At 33.8% G+C, this 16,103-nt stretch overlaps 1 protein-coding gene across 1 annotated transcript in view; it reads right to left on the minus strand.

Annotated features, from left to right (window-relative positions):
• LOC100165542 (protein tipE) overlaps positions 1-14,606 on the minus strand; it is a 78,603-nt gene extending 63,997 nt beyond the window's left edge. Inside the window, 2 exon segments of the mRNA XM_001944580.5 lie at positions 13,660-14,441; positions 14,443-14,606. Coding sequence (XP_001944615.3) covers positions 13,660-14,441; positions 14,443-14,463 — 803 coding nt within the window. The 5' untranslated portion in view covers positions 14,464-14,606.
• Positions 14,607-16,103: the final 1,497 nt, after the last annotated feature.

Genomic DNA, 16,103 nt, shown 5'->3' on the forward strand with positions numbered 1-16,103 from the left:
CGCTTTTTATTTTTTGTGTACCGTTCATATTATTCTATCGACTAGACACTGCCGCCTCAATCGTCTGTAGGACAGAGACCAAACCGTTAGCATTGTGAACCGGTGTACTAATAGGACCAACATTTGTTGTCTTGTCGACACGAACATGTCTTATTTTGACTGGAGGTCTATGATGTCAGTCTGGAATTCGTAAAAAAAAACCGTTTTTATACGTTTGATGATGTCAGTATCATAAATTTATAGTTAAGTTGTTAGATACTATAAAGAACACATAATTAAACGACGTTGAACAAAAATAATTGTTTTCGTCTGTTGCAATTTATTAAAATGACATATTTATATGTTCAGGATTTAGTTATTCCCAACGGTAGAAAGGATGTTTCGTTTATCTATTTCCATCGATAATCTCTCTCGTCACGAAATCAATGAATTCATTGGCATGATTTAGTAATTGGAATTTAATATTTGTTTTGAAATAAATTACATAATAAAGCATAATAACTATAGATGCATACACTAGCGTTTTACTCTTAAGACTAAAATAATTATACTCCGTTTAATAATATATAATATTATATTGATTAAGATTGGACTTAATAGTAAAGGGTGGATGATTTAGTTATGTATTAAATATATTTTACATTATACAACACTCGTTAGTAATGGTCGTGCGTCTATTTTAAAGAATATACGAACTGAAATTATACTTTCCAATTAATAATTGTTATTCTCCTTTATAAATAAATACCTATGTGTATTACTTTTAAAAACAAAATATTTGAGTACCTATGTATGGGAAAGCAAACAGATTTCTTTAAACTTTCATTTAACTCTTTAGTCTTTTTGTTGCTAATGTTTTAAAAATATTTTAATTAAAATAACCACGATTCAACTATTGTATCCATGTTAATATACGGTACATTATACGTACATGAATGGAAAATGTATTCGTTTTAAATGCTACTATAATTATATCCTCAATTATTGTTGTATTATTTGTTCAGGAAAACGTTAAGTGTTTATAGTATTCTCTCGCGCGTATATATATTTAAAACGTAGTGAGTGTACCACATCTATTATATTGGTATATTAGTATTATAGCTGGTACCACAATGAATAAAAAAAAATATTAAAAAAAAAAAAAAATTGAATTAACGAAAGTATAAAAATTTCTTATTTTTCTTATTGTAATAAAGTTCTATAAAACATAATATATATATATATTATATATATAGGCATACATTATTAATATAGCTTAATAAATAATTATGATATTTAATAAACTGGAAGTTTATCTTTCAAGTGGTTTCCCAATTTAATAAGCCAAATAATAAGTAGTAAGGTAAAAAAAAACAATTATAATAATGAAAGTGAAAATATTCGAGAATACTAAGTTCAAACTATTATAAAGTCTGTATTTCAAAAGTTGAAGTATATTTTAAAAACAAAAAGTAATTATTCAGACCACTCAAATATTATAATACGTTCGATATTCATAATATATAATACCTATGACCATAGACCATTATTGTCTAAGGTTTTAAAAATCTGTAAAAACGAAAGTAGTTTCAAATCTATGTGCCTTCTAGTGCGTTTTTTACATTTCAGAAAAATAATTTTTGATAATATTTTAAGAGTATAATTTGAAATTTAATAATTTAAAAATGTAAACTAAACATGTAAACTTATTGTTGACACAGAACTTACAAAAGTTTCATGAATTTGAACATATTATATTAATAAAATGCATATATAATATATAAAACACTGATATTAAATAATACGTATATAACATATTATAATTTATAACTAATTTTAAAATTAATGTCTTGAACGTAAATGTTTAGACTAAACAAAACTAACCTGCTGCAACGGGAATCATATACGACCTGCGTTCAGACATCAATCTGTATTAATTATATTTCACGTAATACGAACGTGTCCAGATGTCCTAATAAAATACGTCCAATTTTACTTTTGATTACCATAATATTGTTATTATTATTTCTCTTAATTAGTCTAATATCGTGATAAAAATTATAATAATATAACATATTCGGGTAATTGGCACGATATTATATTAGGTAGGTATAATATATTATTACAGTCGGACTGGGTCATATTATACTTTTTTCACCGAATTAATTATGAATAAACGTTAAAAAAAAACAAGCAGTGTGTTGCACGAAACGTTGAAGGCAACTCTATATTTTTTAAACAGGAACGGAATGAAATTTCATCAATACTTGTGGGGTATAATATATCGTGTGTGTGTGTGTAATTGTGTAATGTATATATTATTGTAATTACAAAGATAAAATGTATTCAAAAATAAAATGTGTGTATGCGAAAAATAAGCAATTTAAAACGACACGTATATGTAGACGCGCACCGATCGCGCACTACACTCGTTTTGCAGTGTAACGTGAAATGTGGTTTCCATTAAATTAACCATTGTACGGAATAAGTTTTTTTCGTCGTTAAAAAAGTTTAAACTCCGTGTAATACATATTGATATCGATTCGGTTGTATATAGTTTTACCGGGGCAATAATATTATATATAGCAATGTAATAATATATACCGACCTTGTGGTATACGCGCGCACGCATAATACGTTTTATTTCCTCTTCTGAAGACATAATATTGCACGCCGAACGAGCATATAATATTATAATATTAATATATCGTGTAAAACTAATACGAAATAATTAAATCGTATTACTGTTTCGTCGTCGAAATTTCCATATGAATGATAAATTCATAACGGTAACATTATTACTTATTATTTATATACCAATATATCCAGTGCTTGAATTGGGAGAAGTTAAGTAGAGGAGCTCAATCTAACGATTTAAAAACTGCGTTCCAAGGGCGCATTTACTCAACATAGGCCCGCGGAGGCCTTGCCCCCTCCCCCCACACTTCTGCCTTATCTACATACATTTTGAATACCACTTTTCAGCAACACATTTTGAATTCCAAATAGGTATAATATATTTTGATAGCAATATCTACATCTCACATTGGTACAGTAGAAAAAAAAAATTAATAATAATCTACCTGTTTATTCAATATACTAAATAGATAACAAAGTTAATAATTATTGTTTTTTATTTAAAAGAGACCACATATTTTGATAAGTATAAAAAAATTTAAAAATTTAAAAATTCAAAAACACCAATAAATGATAACCATTACTGAAACTGATAACATTTCGTTCGAACACGATTAAGATAGAACTAGCACACATCAGTATCTGTGCTTTAGATAATATACTTGTATATGATCTATGATCTGTAAGCGACTGACTACATGGCAAAACACAGGCCGATATTATAATTAATTAATAAACTAATATAAAAATAATTTTGATGTGAAAAATAATAAAACTTGTTATATAATTGACATCAATTGAAATCCATATATTAATAAAAATTATTTCGGACATTAGTTGGTACCGTCCCCCCCCCCCCGTCCAAGTAAAAAAAAAATAAAAATAGTAAGGGAGCTCCGTCCCCTGTGCACCCCCCAATTCGAGTACTGAATAAATCTATTATCTACCATAATATTATTATTATTAGGTATCTATGCATTTAACGAATTTCAACACCAAACTTGTAAACCCGTTCATTAACCACCATATAATGATCATCTATACAAGTCCGGTTTAAAGAGGGGGCCATGGCCCCAGGTCCTCAATAGTTGGAACTTATTTAGGGGCCTCAGATTTTTCCATTACTTTTTTCGTTATACACTATAATACTGCGTAAATCACCTAAAAAAAATCGATGATTATTTAGCTAGTGAAAAAGTCTATAAATTATTATTTTGAATTAAGTGATACATTATTCATTATATTATATTGCTTTGTACCTAATCTTTATATATATAATAAAATTCTACTGTACGTGTGTTGTGATTGAATCTACCCTAAATTATTGGACCGATTTGAATGAATTTTTTTGTATGCATTTGAATGTCGCCTCGGGGAATGTCCTCAAACGGGGATTTATAGAGATTAACGGTGGAAATTTTTGTTTATAAACTGTTGCCATGGATTTTAAAACTATTATAATAATAATTATTGGTTACCGTGAAATCAGTGTATTCATGCAATGCATTTAATTTTTTTGTACGCTGTGTTTTGATATTATATGTAACGCAATATTACGTAAATATCGAGCGTATCATACTCACATATAAGTTACGTACATAAAACAATGCCACGTCTTCGTGGACGAAGAGGAAATATTGGTCGACAGACTCGGCATTCACAATTAGTCCAGGAGGAGTTCAGTGACATACTTGGTATAACTTTGATACTTTAGAGTTAAATTATAAAGTTACGCACAAACAGCACGGGGTCCGCGACTACCGCGGGTAGATTGCCTACCTGATAATATACTGTTGCGAATCAGAATCTAGATGAACCACAGCCGCCCGCTGGAGGTTCATCTAACCGACGACGGTCGGTACAGATCGCGTCCTCGGGTTGCGGATGGAGGAACGCCCGGTTCCCTCTGCTTCGGCAGAGTCGGGTAGCTTGTGAATAACTAACAGCAAGCCGTGGACAGCTCCGATCAAATGACCCGTAGCTCCGGACAGAATGCCCTCTGGGCCGATTTACGGTCGCTGGTGTGTCCGCCGAACACATCAGTGGTACACAGAACACGAGTTTTGTGTGCGGGCAGTCGGGGTCGCCCCGGCTCGTGTCTCCGGGGCAATGCGTTGAGCGACGCAGGCAGGTTTCTGACGGCGTGTCTGTTTACGAGCCCCGAAATTCAGTAGGCAAGGGCGGTCGTCGGTGCATGTCCTACCTTTGACGAATTATGAAAGGGTGCAAGATTAGCCCAGGGCGGCGTTCGAGCCAGGAATGTCGTTCGCCTTGCTAAACGGATTCTCCCGTGGAGTCGGTTTCGTGCGGGCTTCCTGATTTCGCTAGAGAATCGCCGGTGACACCGTAGCCGGCAGTAAAATTGCACGGTAGGCGGGAAACGGCCACCGCCGGACTCGTGGTCCCCGCGACGACATGCGGTCGCCCGTCAGTCGACCACGGACACGTCAGTCATGACTCACCCTCATGCGGTGTTAAGAGTCGGCCGGCGACGGCCATAGACCTCCGCGGCTCTTCGCTAGCTCTTGGGGCTAATGGAAGGTCCGCGGTTGTAGCCGCAAGGCGCTAAAATCCGGGAGCCTTCGTGTTGCGAATCAGAATTTTTATTGAAGGCAACAGAAAAGTTAAGATACATTTTGAACACCATACGCCGAATGTTAAATAACGAATTGAACAAAGTTTAAATCATATAAAGTAGGTACATTTAACGGGAAACGATAAGTACACGGGATCAGCTAGTACCTATATATATTTATTATAACAGGTACATACTAGATACATTTTTTTTTTCCTAAAGAGGCCTCATTAAGACTTTGGCTCCGGGGCCTCAAAATGTCTTAATCCGGGCTTGCATCTTTATATGCCTACATATTAATTATCAAATGTAACACGTGTGCAAGTGGGCGTCAAATAATATTTTCCAACAATTTTTTTCTTAGCAAGCTTCGACCGTAGTTTTTTCGCTGGGAATTTATTTGATTCAACATTATATTATGCGTTAAGTATATATCAAGTCAAAGTAACATAATAATATTATCCGACTTGACGTTGAATAAATAATATAACGCTTCAAACTGTAAACATACTTTATACATATTTTATAATATTATACACGACGCAAAAGAAAATTATTTTAGATATATGATATATAATAATAATCACTATGTTAACAGTTTAATGAAAAAAAAATACGTAAACACGTAATTTCACGTTTAACCCTGTCACATCGTGACAGGTTATAAATAGTTTACCCTCTTTTTTTGTTGCGTAATATTATACACTTTATGGAAAACAATTTTATAAACGTGCCATGTGCAGAATTATAGACATGTGATGGATACATTTAAAGTAGGTAGCTATAACTATTAACTACTCAAAGTTTTTCCGCGCGTACCTATAATTATAATTCATATTATATTTTTACCTAAATAGTTAAATTAACTATACCCTTTACGCTTCTAATGAAAACCGCTACGTTTACGTTCTATGTATTATAATAATATATTATACAGTTGACTAGTTTTGAGTAGTTAAGTGTATGAGTTTGTACGACTTGAGTTTAAAACAACAAAATGTAATTAATTTAAAAAAAAAAAAGGGGGAAAGTCTGCTGCACCGTTCGGTTTTTCCGAAGCGCGCACTAAAAACCATGTTTTCTCGGAACGAATGGATATGGTATTTTTGTGTTTGTTCGAAATTCATTAATTAAAACACGTCACCCCCGGGGGTATTATGCCGGGAAAAATAATTACTGCACTAAGTTGGAATTAAGTTTGAGCGCGTTCGTCACTTTAATTATTAGATAATCAGGCACATACGTCTAAATCCTTACCACTGGAGCTTCGAGGTGGTTTTTATCTTTTAATAACAAAAGTTATTTTGAGTATAAATAGTTTCGAAAAACGTCAGCAAATCCTAATGGCACGTGATGTTGGAAATAACAGAACGATTATTCATTTAGGTTATTATTTTTATTGTATAATGTTGCGTACGAAGTATAGGTACGTCTGTGACGGCCACTATATTATTATTGCACGTGACAGATGACAGAACATATTTTTAAGAACGCAGTTTTCAGATGCAGAAATCTCATAAATTGCGTTGATATTAATACATACGAAATTTGACCATTCCAACCGACTCCACATCCTATGATAAAATATGTAACATGACGATAAAATATTGCAAATTACGTACCAATAATGATGTATTAATCTAATATAAAATATAATTGATAATGCTTTTAGATTTTTTTTTAAAATTCAAACTACTCATTTCAATTGAGTGTCAAACCACTGAGAAGTACCTACATTCTATATATTACCTATAAAATAATATTATTTTATAACTATGAAAAAACGTATATATTAACCGTGTGTGGTGTGTCACGTCTTTATTATATCGCGTTTTTTTATTGTTTTGTCGGTGGAAAATGCAGTGATAGCCGTATCTCATACAGTCACAGATTCAGAGAAAAAATCTGGGAGGAAGGGGGGCACCAATTTTTTTACAACACATATTATACAATTACAAAATTCTTAACTTAAACCTTTTTCCCAATATTGGTAATTTGTATAATTATAATGTAATAATACAAATAATGATTATACATTTAATAATAAAGTCTAAACGTCTTTTCATACTGTCGTTTCCTCCAAAACAGTCAACTGTATTATAAGGTTAATGTTTATGTAAATTTCCCTATGAAAATTGGAGAAATAATATGTCTGGGGGTCTTGCCACTCCCATCCCTTTGTATCTGCCCCTAACCTCATATTCTATTTTTTTCTCATAATCATGTTTGGCGCGTGAGAGCAATAAAAAACGAATAATTCCGCTTATGTAGATTGTAGACATGATGTGTCGGTTGTGACGATTTAAAAACTTTTTCCAGAACCAAAAAGTTTGACATTATGATATGGAAAAAAATCAACATGAGGGGTACGAATAGGTACTGCGAGTGTGCGACCATCAATATTGTTAGTCCCAACAAAATTATTTGCGTCCAAGTGCGTCGGCGGAATTTTTTAAAAGGGGTATTTTAATTTTTCATTTATAATATAACTTGGGGTGGCCTTACACCACTTTCCATTATAGTCATCGATTTTTATATTATTGATAATAACAAATAAGAAATAAAACGAATCAGTTGACCGACCTCTATATGACAACAATACATATGCTTTATATGCATCTGAATCATATATAGGTATAATTAGTATATTTTTTGCATAAATACGGTCGAAGAGAGTGGATTTAACACCAAAAACACCCTTTCTGTTACGCCATTGTTTCTATCCACTCATCTTGCGCAGGTGTCGAAACCGCGGACGAAAGAACAGTCTTTCAGCAAGTTCGGATCAAATCGAATTCAAACGATCATGTGATTCATGAAAGGTAATAGGTAAATCATTGTGTATTAATTATTATATATTATAATATATAGGTAATAATATGTAATAATTAATAACAGTGTAGAAAAAAATTGATAAATTTCAACAAATTAAATGTATCAATTAAATATTATGTGAATTGACATAGTACCTATAAGTATGCATGCCGATATTTGTCACGATATTAAATTTAATTTGAAAACTTATAATACAATAAATAGGTTAATAAAATGATACCTACAGTAAATTTATAAACAGTACATGTACCTGCCTACACTTGTCTGTACTTTAAAAATTTGATATCACTGATTGGGTATAACTACACATAAACTGATGTCGATTACAACGAAATTATTTTACTCACGAACAGTTCACGTATTAATATTTATTGATTTTATTATTTAGAACGGTAAAACAATATTATTTTATAAGCCATACTATTATAAAAAAATATGCAGTAAATCAGATTTCAAATGTTTTTTTTTTTTTCAATGTTTTAGTCGTCGAAGTTTTGAAAAAACTGAATGTGAATAGTGAGAAAAATAATAATAATAATATGTTCTGTTCACTGTCCGGAAAATTTGAAAAACGAAAATAATAGCAGTGAGTTATTATTAGTTTTTTTTATCAACCTGGAATTTATCTTTATTATATTTGTTTGTTTATGACGATCATACTTAAATTTTAGGGGTGTAAGCTTTCAAAAGTTACGAATACGCGATCTCATAACACGAAGTGGATACACTGAAACTGGGAAAAGAAATTCGATGTGCACATAATAATGACTTCCTGGAAAATAGGCGTGCTATAGTGTTTATATAGTACCTACTATTGTATATACGATTCCCGTTATAATAGAATATTAATAAAAAAAATACATATATGACATAGGTAGCTGGTTTCGAATATGTTGACAGAAAAACATTTTTCAAAATAAAATGAGTGCTTACTGTATAATATTATTATATCGTGCTTGGATTTGTACCGACCACTTTAAAATTCAAAGTTTCTCTTTAAATACATCTGCGTGGAAATGTTTTTTTTTCAGAGGTTATTATTTTACTGGCCTGGTAGTGACCATTTTCATCGTAAATAAATGATGATATTAATTTTCATATTATATTATGCACAACGTTTTTGTTCGTTAGCACAATATTAATACATTTTCCATAGTTCTCAAGTTTTTTGAATAGGTACGATATTTTGTGGAGTTGGGTTATCGAAAAAATAAAAACGCTTCATCATCATCAGAACAGGCCAAACATTATTTATGACATAATTTTGGTCATTATATTATTATTATTATTATTATTATTATTATTATTATTATTATTATTATTATTATTGTTATTGTTATTATTATTATTATGAGTATGTGCTTTGATATTGCGCTGTTGCAGGTTACCGCAAAACTTTTTTAATTTATAAATTCGTAACCCGCATTACGCAACAAACCAATTAGTGTAGGGTATCGACACGAGAACATTTTCAAACTATTCTATTTAAATTCATATTATATTAACAGGTTTTGATCGTTCAATTTTCATTTTACTTATAAATTCTTTGAAAAACGTCCTAATTAAAGCCCGGGCATATGCTACGTCATATATTATAATACGATTAATATTTAAGCGAAGTACAAGAGAACGAGGACTTTTACGATAACATGTGTGTTATTTTTATGAAAATTATGTAGGGACAATATTATGTATGACCGTTTTTTCAAATATCAATAATACCAAAAGGTTAATTTTAATAGCCAAAACCGTTTATTTCGTACTGTAGTTTTATTTCAGTAGTGAAGGACGAAATGCGTACTGCAGACTTCAATATTATATTGAACGATTTTGGCGTAATTTTATACGTCTTGCAGACAACAGACTACGTTTATAAATTACAAGAGCACATCATCCGACAAAGAATCAGGACCTCGCGAGTATCATACTGTTGATAAAATTAAGTGCAACTACGCGAGTACTAGAGCCAAAAATCTTGCGACGACGACGACGAAGGAGACGAATTTTCCACGTTAGATACGATAAATCGTATACAATCGTCAACATTTTTTAATGTAATTCGGTACGTCTATTTATCGTTGAAACAATTTTGGCGTCAAATCAATATATTATAGGTACCTTAGTCAGTATTTGCGTGACTGCGAAGTGCGGGCATATAGGTATGACTAAAAGGTTTTTGTCGTATAATCAACGAATTTATTTTCAATGGATTTTTTTATCAACGCAATCGACGTAAATACATTTAGGATTTGTAAGTAACAATAATATCGATGCTACGATGCGTGTATGTTTGTTTATGTAATATACCGGATGATTCAACAACAGCATGCTCTATAATTTTTGTCTTTAATGCATTTTATTTTCTTCAAACTATAGTTAATATATCAACTTTTTGTTAGTGTACTGAAAACTGAAATATATTCGGTATTTTTAAATACCTATATATATTTTGCCATTTAAGAACGTATGTTTTTACAAACTTATCTTTTCAAATTAGATTTAGCATTTAAAATTATTAATACTATTATAACTTATAAGCCCGCATAAAGTTTAATAATAACTCTACTCGTACAAATTTTGATTTAAATGCATCAACAATATCAAAAACTGTAGTTGTATGTACCCATCTACAACAGTGTTCATACGCATATTATGTACAGCGGTCTCGCTGTAATCAGGATGAGGACTTATAGAAATTTTGAATCCTTATTGGATTTAGTGCCTACAACACGAAGACGATTATAATAGTATTATAAATTATAATATATTTATTAATATACAAATACGTTTTAGTAGGTACTTAATGAAAATTCAGATGCGATTTTCCTTCATATGTATTTAATTTATATGCAACATATAACATAAAATAATAATAATAATAATTGTAATGTTACAATGATGTGTATTTTTTGTGTGTCTAAATCGAAATAATACTTCGATTTTCAACTTCAGTATCTTGTTTGATGGGAAAATGAATATTGTTGGTGCACTGGAGAGGTCAAAGTTTTAAATTTCCAGTAATTTTCTAAAGCACTGAGAAAAAAAATTAAGGAAAACTGCGATTTTTTAAGCTAAATCAATTTTTTTTTCTATAAATATCAACACAATTTTTATTTGTTGGGCCAAAAATTGTCAGCATTTAATACGAGGCTTCTGATCTATTGCTTAAATTTCAGTTGCAAAATATTAAAATACACAGGCACAATTTTTTTTTATAAGCACTTTAGGTTCGATCAAGTTTAAAATTTTAAAATGATTTTGTAGTTCAAAATGTAGAAAATGTTAAACTTTTATAGCCTGCATGGATTGAAAACTTGCAACAAAGTTCCACGTAAGTATGTTATTCTGTAACCAAAATATCTCAAAAATATAAGAACACAGTTTCGTTTTATAGTTATTTTATGTTCAAATTTGGAGGAAATTACATATTAATTAACCAAGAATAACGATTTTATTTTGTTGTACTTTTATAATATTAATTCAACTTACCGGCTACTTTATTAATGATAATAGTAATAATAATATAATATAAAATATCTACACTGACAAACCGTCACCGCTCAGAATCATTTTTCGTGTGCAATAAAATTATATCATTGAATTCAAATTTAATACCATCAATTATACAGTGACCCACTTGTAACCTATACTGTACAGCAGAGCGACATTATTACTTACCCACCTTTTTTACTTTTAAACTTATTATTTAACATATATGCATTGGAAAAATTAAATCGTTTTAATTTTCATTCACTTATTAAAAGTATGGTAATATTTTTATCAGGACTCAAATATGTACAAAGTATAAAAGTTTGACAGTAGGTAGCAAAGTTATTTCTATAGATATTTTTATTCAATTATTTTATATTCATATATATGTTTAATCCTAAGTGGAAAACATTTTTCTTTTTTTATAATGTGTTCCATTTATACATTTATATCCAGATACTAACTTTTTTCACTTATACGTATAGGCTATGATATACAATATTATAATAGATCGTGAACAATTATGTTTTATTATTTATGATAGCGAAATTTATAGAAAATAACAGAAAATGCTAACACAACGAAAAGTGCATATTTCTTTTCGAAAAATTGTAGTGTTCATATTATTAGTTATTTCTACGTTTTTACTCCTTTAGTGTATACTATATGAATTATGATTATATTTTTGAAGCCTATTATATTATTATGACCACTTATTTTATCGTTTTGTCTTGTGCCAGGACCATTGCCCGAACCCTGCCTATAAATCTCGCCGGTGGGACTGGGATTTTCTGGGTTATAGTCTCCAAGACTAGACCGTTGTGTGAGATGAACTGGCCAACTCGCATTTTACGCACGTTACCGTTACAGATCGTTAATTTTAGGGTCCCTTCTCGCTGGACTAGACACTATCTCTATCTATATATACGGTCTACTGCAGTCTCTTCAACGCCCTCGTCAAAACTCAAAGCTGCTATATACATTCTAGTTTATATTCAACTCGCTTTTGTCCGTACCGCCAACGGATGTCCCACTTTTTGGAGTTGGCACGCCAAACACTAATCTCGAATCTCGAACAGAGTATCCTGTTTATATAGTACGCGTGCGGGGGCGGATGGAACGCTTCGGTTTTACGTCCCTCGGTGACTGTTATTATTGAACTATTTAAATATTTTAACCATTCCCGAGTCGATTGTTTCACGAATTGTTAATCGATATACCACGAAGTCTTATGCGATTATTTTCGATCAAGAATATAATATGTCAAAATAGGTTTAAATAGCCCAAGAACTTCTCGTCAGACTCCCTTGATCTATAGAAGTCGATCTAAAATGGAATGCTCGACAATAATAAAGCTCGCCAAAATTGCGGCCGAATAAAATTACCTAAAACGACATCAATATTATATGAAATAAAAATAGTACCTATATATGATGATTTACAATTTAAATCCATATATTTATATTATATTATTATAATATATCTGCAGTGTTGCGGGGAAGTTAATTTTTGGTATAGGTTGTTAAATTACATTACAGATTACCTTACCTATTCGAATTGTAATCAAATATTTCTTAAGTTACAGCAATTTTATTTATTCAAGTTACATTACATTTGAGTTTAAAAAATAACTTCATTTTTAAAGTTATTTTTAATTTTGTTTTGTTCGAAAATATCACTGGCACTTAATAATTATGTTTTCTATACATTAAGCTATGTAATGGACAATCAACTATACGAAACTATTAACAGACTAAAAATAATATTATTTCGCAAAAAAAATAAAATAAATTTTGTTAAACGAATATTAAGAAAATGTATATAATAATATATGCTGTCGGAAAATAGTACTTGATAAAATATTTACACAAAATGTGTTTAAAAAAATTTAGTAATTCTACTATAAAAAATTTACTCTAATTGCGTATAAGTTACAACAAAATGTGTTTAATAATTAGGTACTATCGAATTACTTAAAAAGTAATTTCATTAAAATGGCTTGAAACTTAAGTTACTCCCTAACTCCCTATTTGTTATAAAGTTTTGTGATACACATTTCTAGCTGAGACATTATACAATTTTAATAATAATTGTAATAATTTTAGAAATTTTTTTTTTACATTACATCAAGACGACAATAATACCTGTAGCCCTCCGTGTGTGAGTGTCCGGCGGAACTCCTGGACGTCTCCGGCAGTGCTTGTTGTCCGGCCGCTGCGGCCGCAGCCTGCTGACAGTCGCAGTGCATGACGCATAGCACGATGGACGTGACCACGCACACGGCGAACGGGACGGCAAAGTAGTGGACGATGTCGGCGTACTGCTGCCGCTTGTCGTAGCCGACCACGGCCAGCGTGTGGTTCTGCCGGGAATAGTGGCACGGGAATGTGGCGCCCGGTACGCCGTACGCCTTGGTGAAATTGGAACAAGCCACGGCCGGCGGGTAACCGCAGCCCTTGATGTTGACCAGCAGCACGGCCTCGGGCACGATCACATCGCCGCCGCGACCCGACGCCACTTGTATGCCGCCGCCACCGCCACCGGCGCCACTGACTCCATCGGCGGACGTCCTGTACGCCACGTAAATGTGACTGCAGTTGTATACGTCGCTGGTGCAACCCTCCCGGCACGAGCTCCACGTGCAGTTGTACAGGCCGGCCAGCTGTTCGCGGCGCACCGTGGTGCACTGCACCGGTTCCGGCACGAAGTCGGCCAGCAGCGTTGACACGGCCGGGTCCACGTACAGCGGCACCAGGAACAGCAGCGCTGAGCCAGATCCGACGGCGATCATGGCGAACGACAGAGTCGAGTAGAACCACACCTTCTCGCGGAGGGTCCGGGGCACGCCACGCTTCTGCTTCTTGGCCGCCGCTAATTCCAGCAGCTTCTTCTTGCGGAGCTGCTGCTGCTTGGTGTCCAGCAACAGTTTCGGAGCTGGCGGACCGCATCGCGTCGCATGGTGCGCCGCCCTGCAACCGGCCGGGGGGCGCCGCGTCACGCGCGTTTCACCCGCCTCGACACTGCCTCCGGCACTACCACCACCGCAGCCTCCACTTTTACGACGACAACCGGCCCGGCGGCCGTCGACACCACCCGCCGTGGCCGCCGGTGGCCGGTTATTGGTGTGGCCGGAACGTGCGTCGCCCGATCGGGGTGTTTGGATGGTGGACGGGCGGACGGACGAGCGTTTGAGCGAGCTAGCCGTGTGGACGAACGGGCAGACCGACGATGGACGGACGGGCACGACGAACCGACGGACGAACACGATTTTCCGCTTGAGCGTCGGCGTTGTGCGTGGTGTGTTCCCGTACCGCCGTTAGCCGACACACTGACTGACGAGTCGCGCGCGGCGCGTTACGTGCTTTTGACGGCGCGCCGCGCGTCGCCCGGCGTAAAGCGCTACGTCTGCTGCTCGCCGGGGCGTTCGCAACACGCACGCCCCGTCGACGGGCCGCTCCGACCGACCGCCCGCCCGCCCGCCACTAGTACCTCCACTCACCCCCGACACTCACTCAGCCACTGGCACCTCCACTAAGCACCGTCGACCCTTTCGCTAGCAAGTCTCCCGAATTTCGAACACAATAGCGACGGACGCACGTGCGTGACCAAAAAACATGTATCTATATACCGCCTATACCGAACTTTATATTATTATATTTCATTATGTACCGCCACTGCCGCGTGCATAACCCTTTGGACGGCATGTTATTACTATAGGGCCCGGATTTAAATGCCCCTAAACACTATTCATAAATGCTGTAAAAAATAACCAAAAATTCCTTTTAAAATGCATTTTCGGCGCATTAATTCTCTTAAAAAATGAACATTATTACGACGCAACCACGCAAACGACTGAAAAACGAATGTTTAATTTTAGGCATTTTAACCACTTTATCTTAACTAAGCTAATAATAATACAAAAACTAACTAGGTGCCACAATTAGACGCATACAATACATAAACAGCAAGTATAGGTACGTTGGAAATTAATGCAATCACGATGTAACTATCTCCAACTGTATTGACCAATTAGTTATTATCATTGAACTAACTAACTGGGCCCGCTAATATGGCTAATTATGCAAATGAAACCAACCGCGAGAGCGTAGAAAAATATAGTGATTACTTTTGGACTTAGGGGTTTCTATTTCTGCCTTCATAGATTATACACAATTTTGTATTCACTTTTCGATGTATTGGAGCATAACATTTTGTACATTTCTATCGACTTTTTATTATAAATTATAATTATTATTTACTGCCAAGTTCTTTATATTAACCAAACATTTTTAGTTTTACTGTAAAAAAAAAAAAATGGTAAACTTTTGCAGTGCCATTAATTATTGATTCTGTACAAGACGTGATGAAGGTACATACAGAATTAATATTTTAAAGAAGTTAGTCTACATGTGAATTGTTATTAATTATTTCTTAATTTTATTTGTTGTACTTTTAACTTAAATAATAGGTAGGTATATAAATTATAAATACTTGTATTAACTCTACTTGGTATTTTTATCGTCGATAATTTCCAATGAACGATAATAACATAGTAAAAAAATGGTTACATGTTATTGAACCATTTTCA

The sequence above is a fragment of the Acyrthosiphon pisum genome, chromosome A3, assembly GCF_005508785.2.
Source record: "Acyrthosiphon pisum isolate AL4f chromosome A3, pea_aphid_22Mar2018_4r6ur, whole genome shotgun sequence".
NCBI lineage: Eukaryota > Metazoa > Arthropoda > Insecta > Hemiptera > Aphididae > Acyrthosiphon > Acyrthosiphon pisum.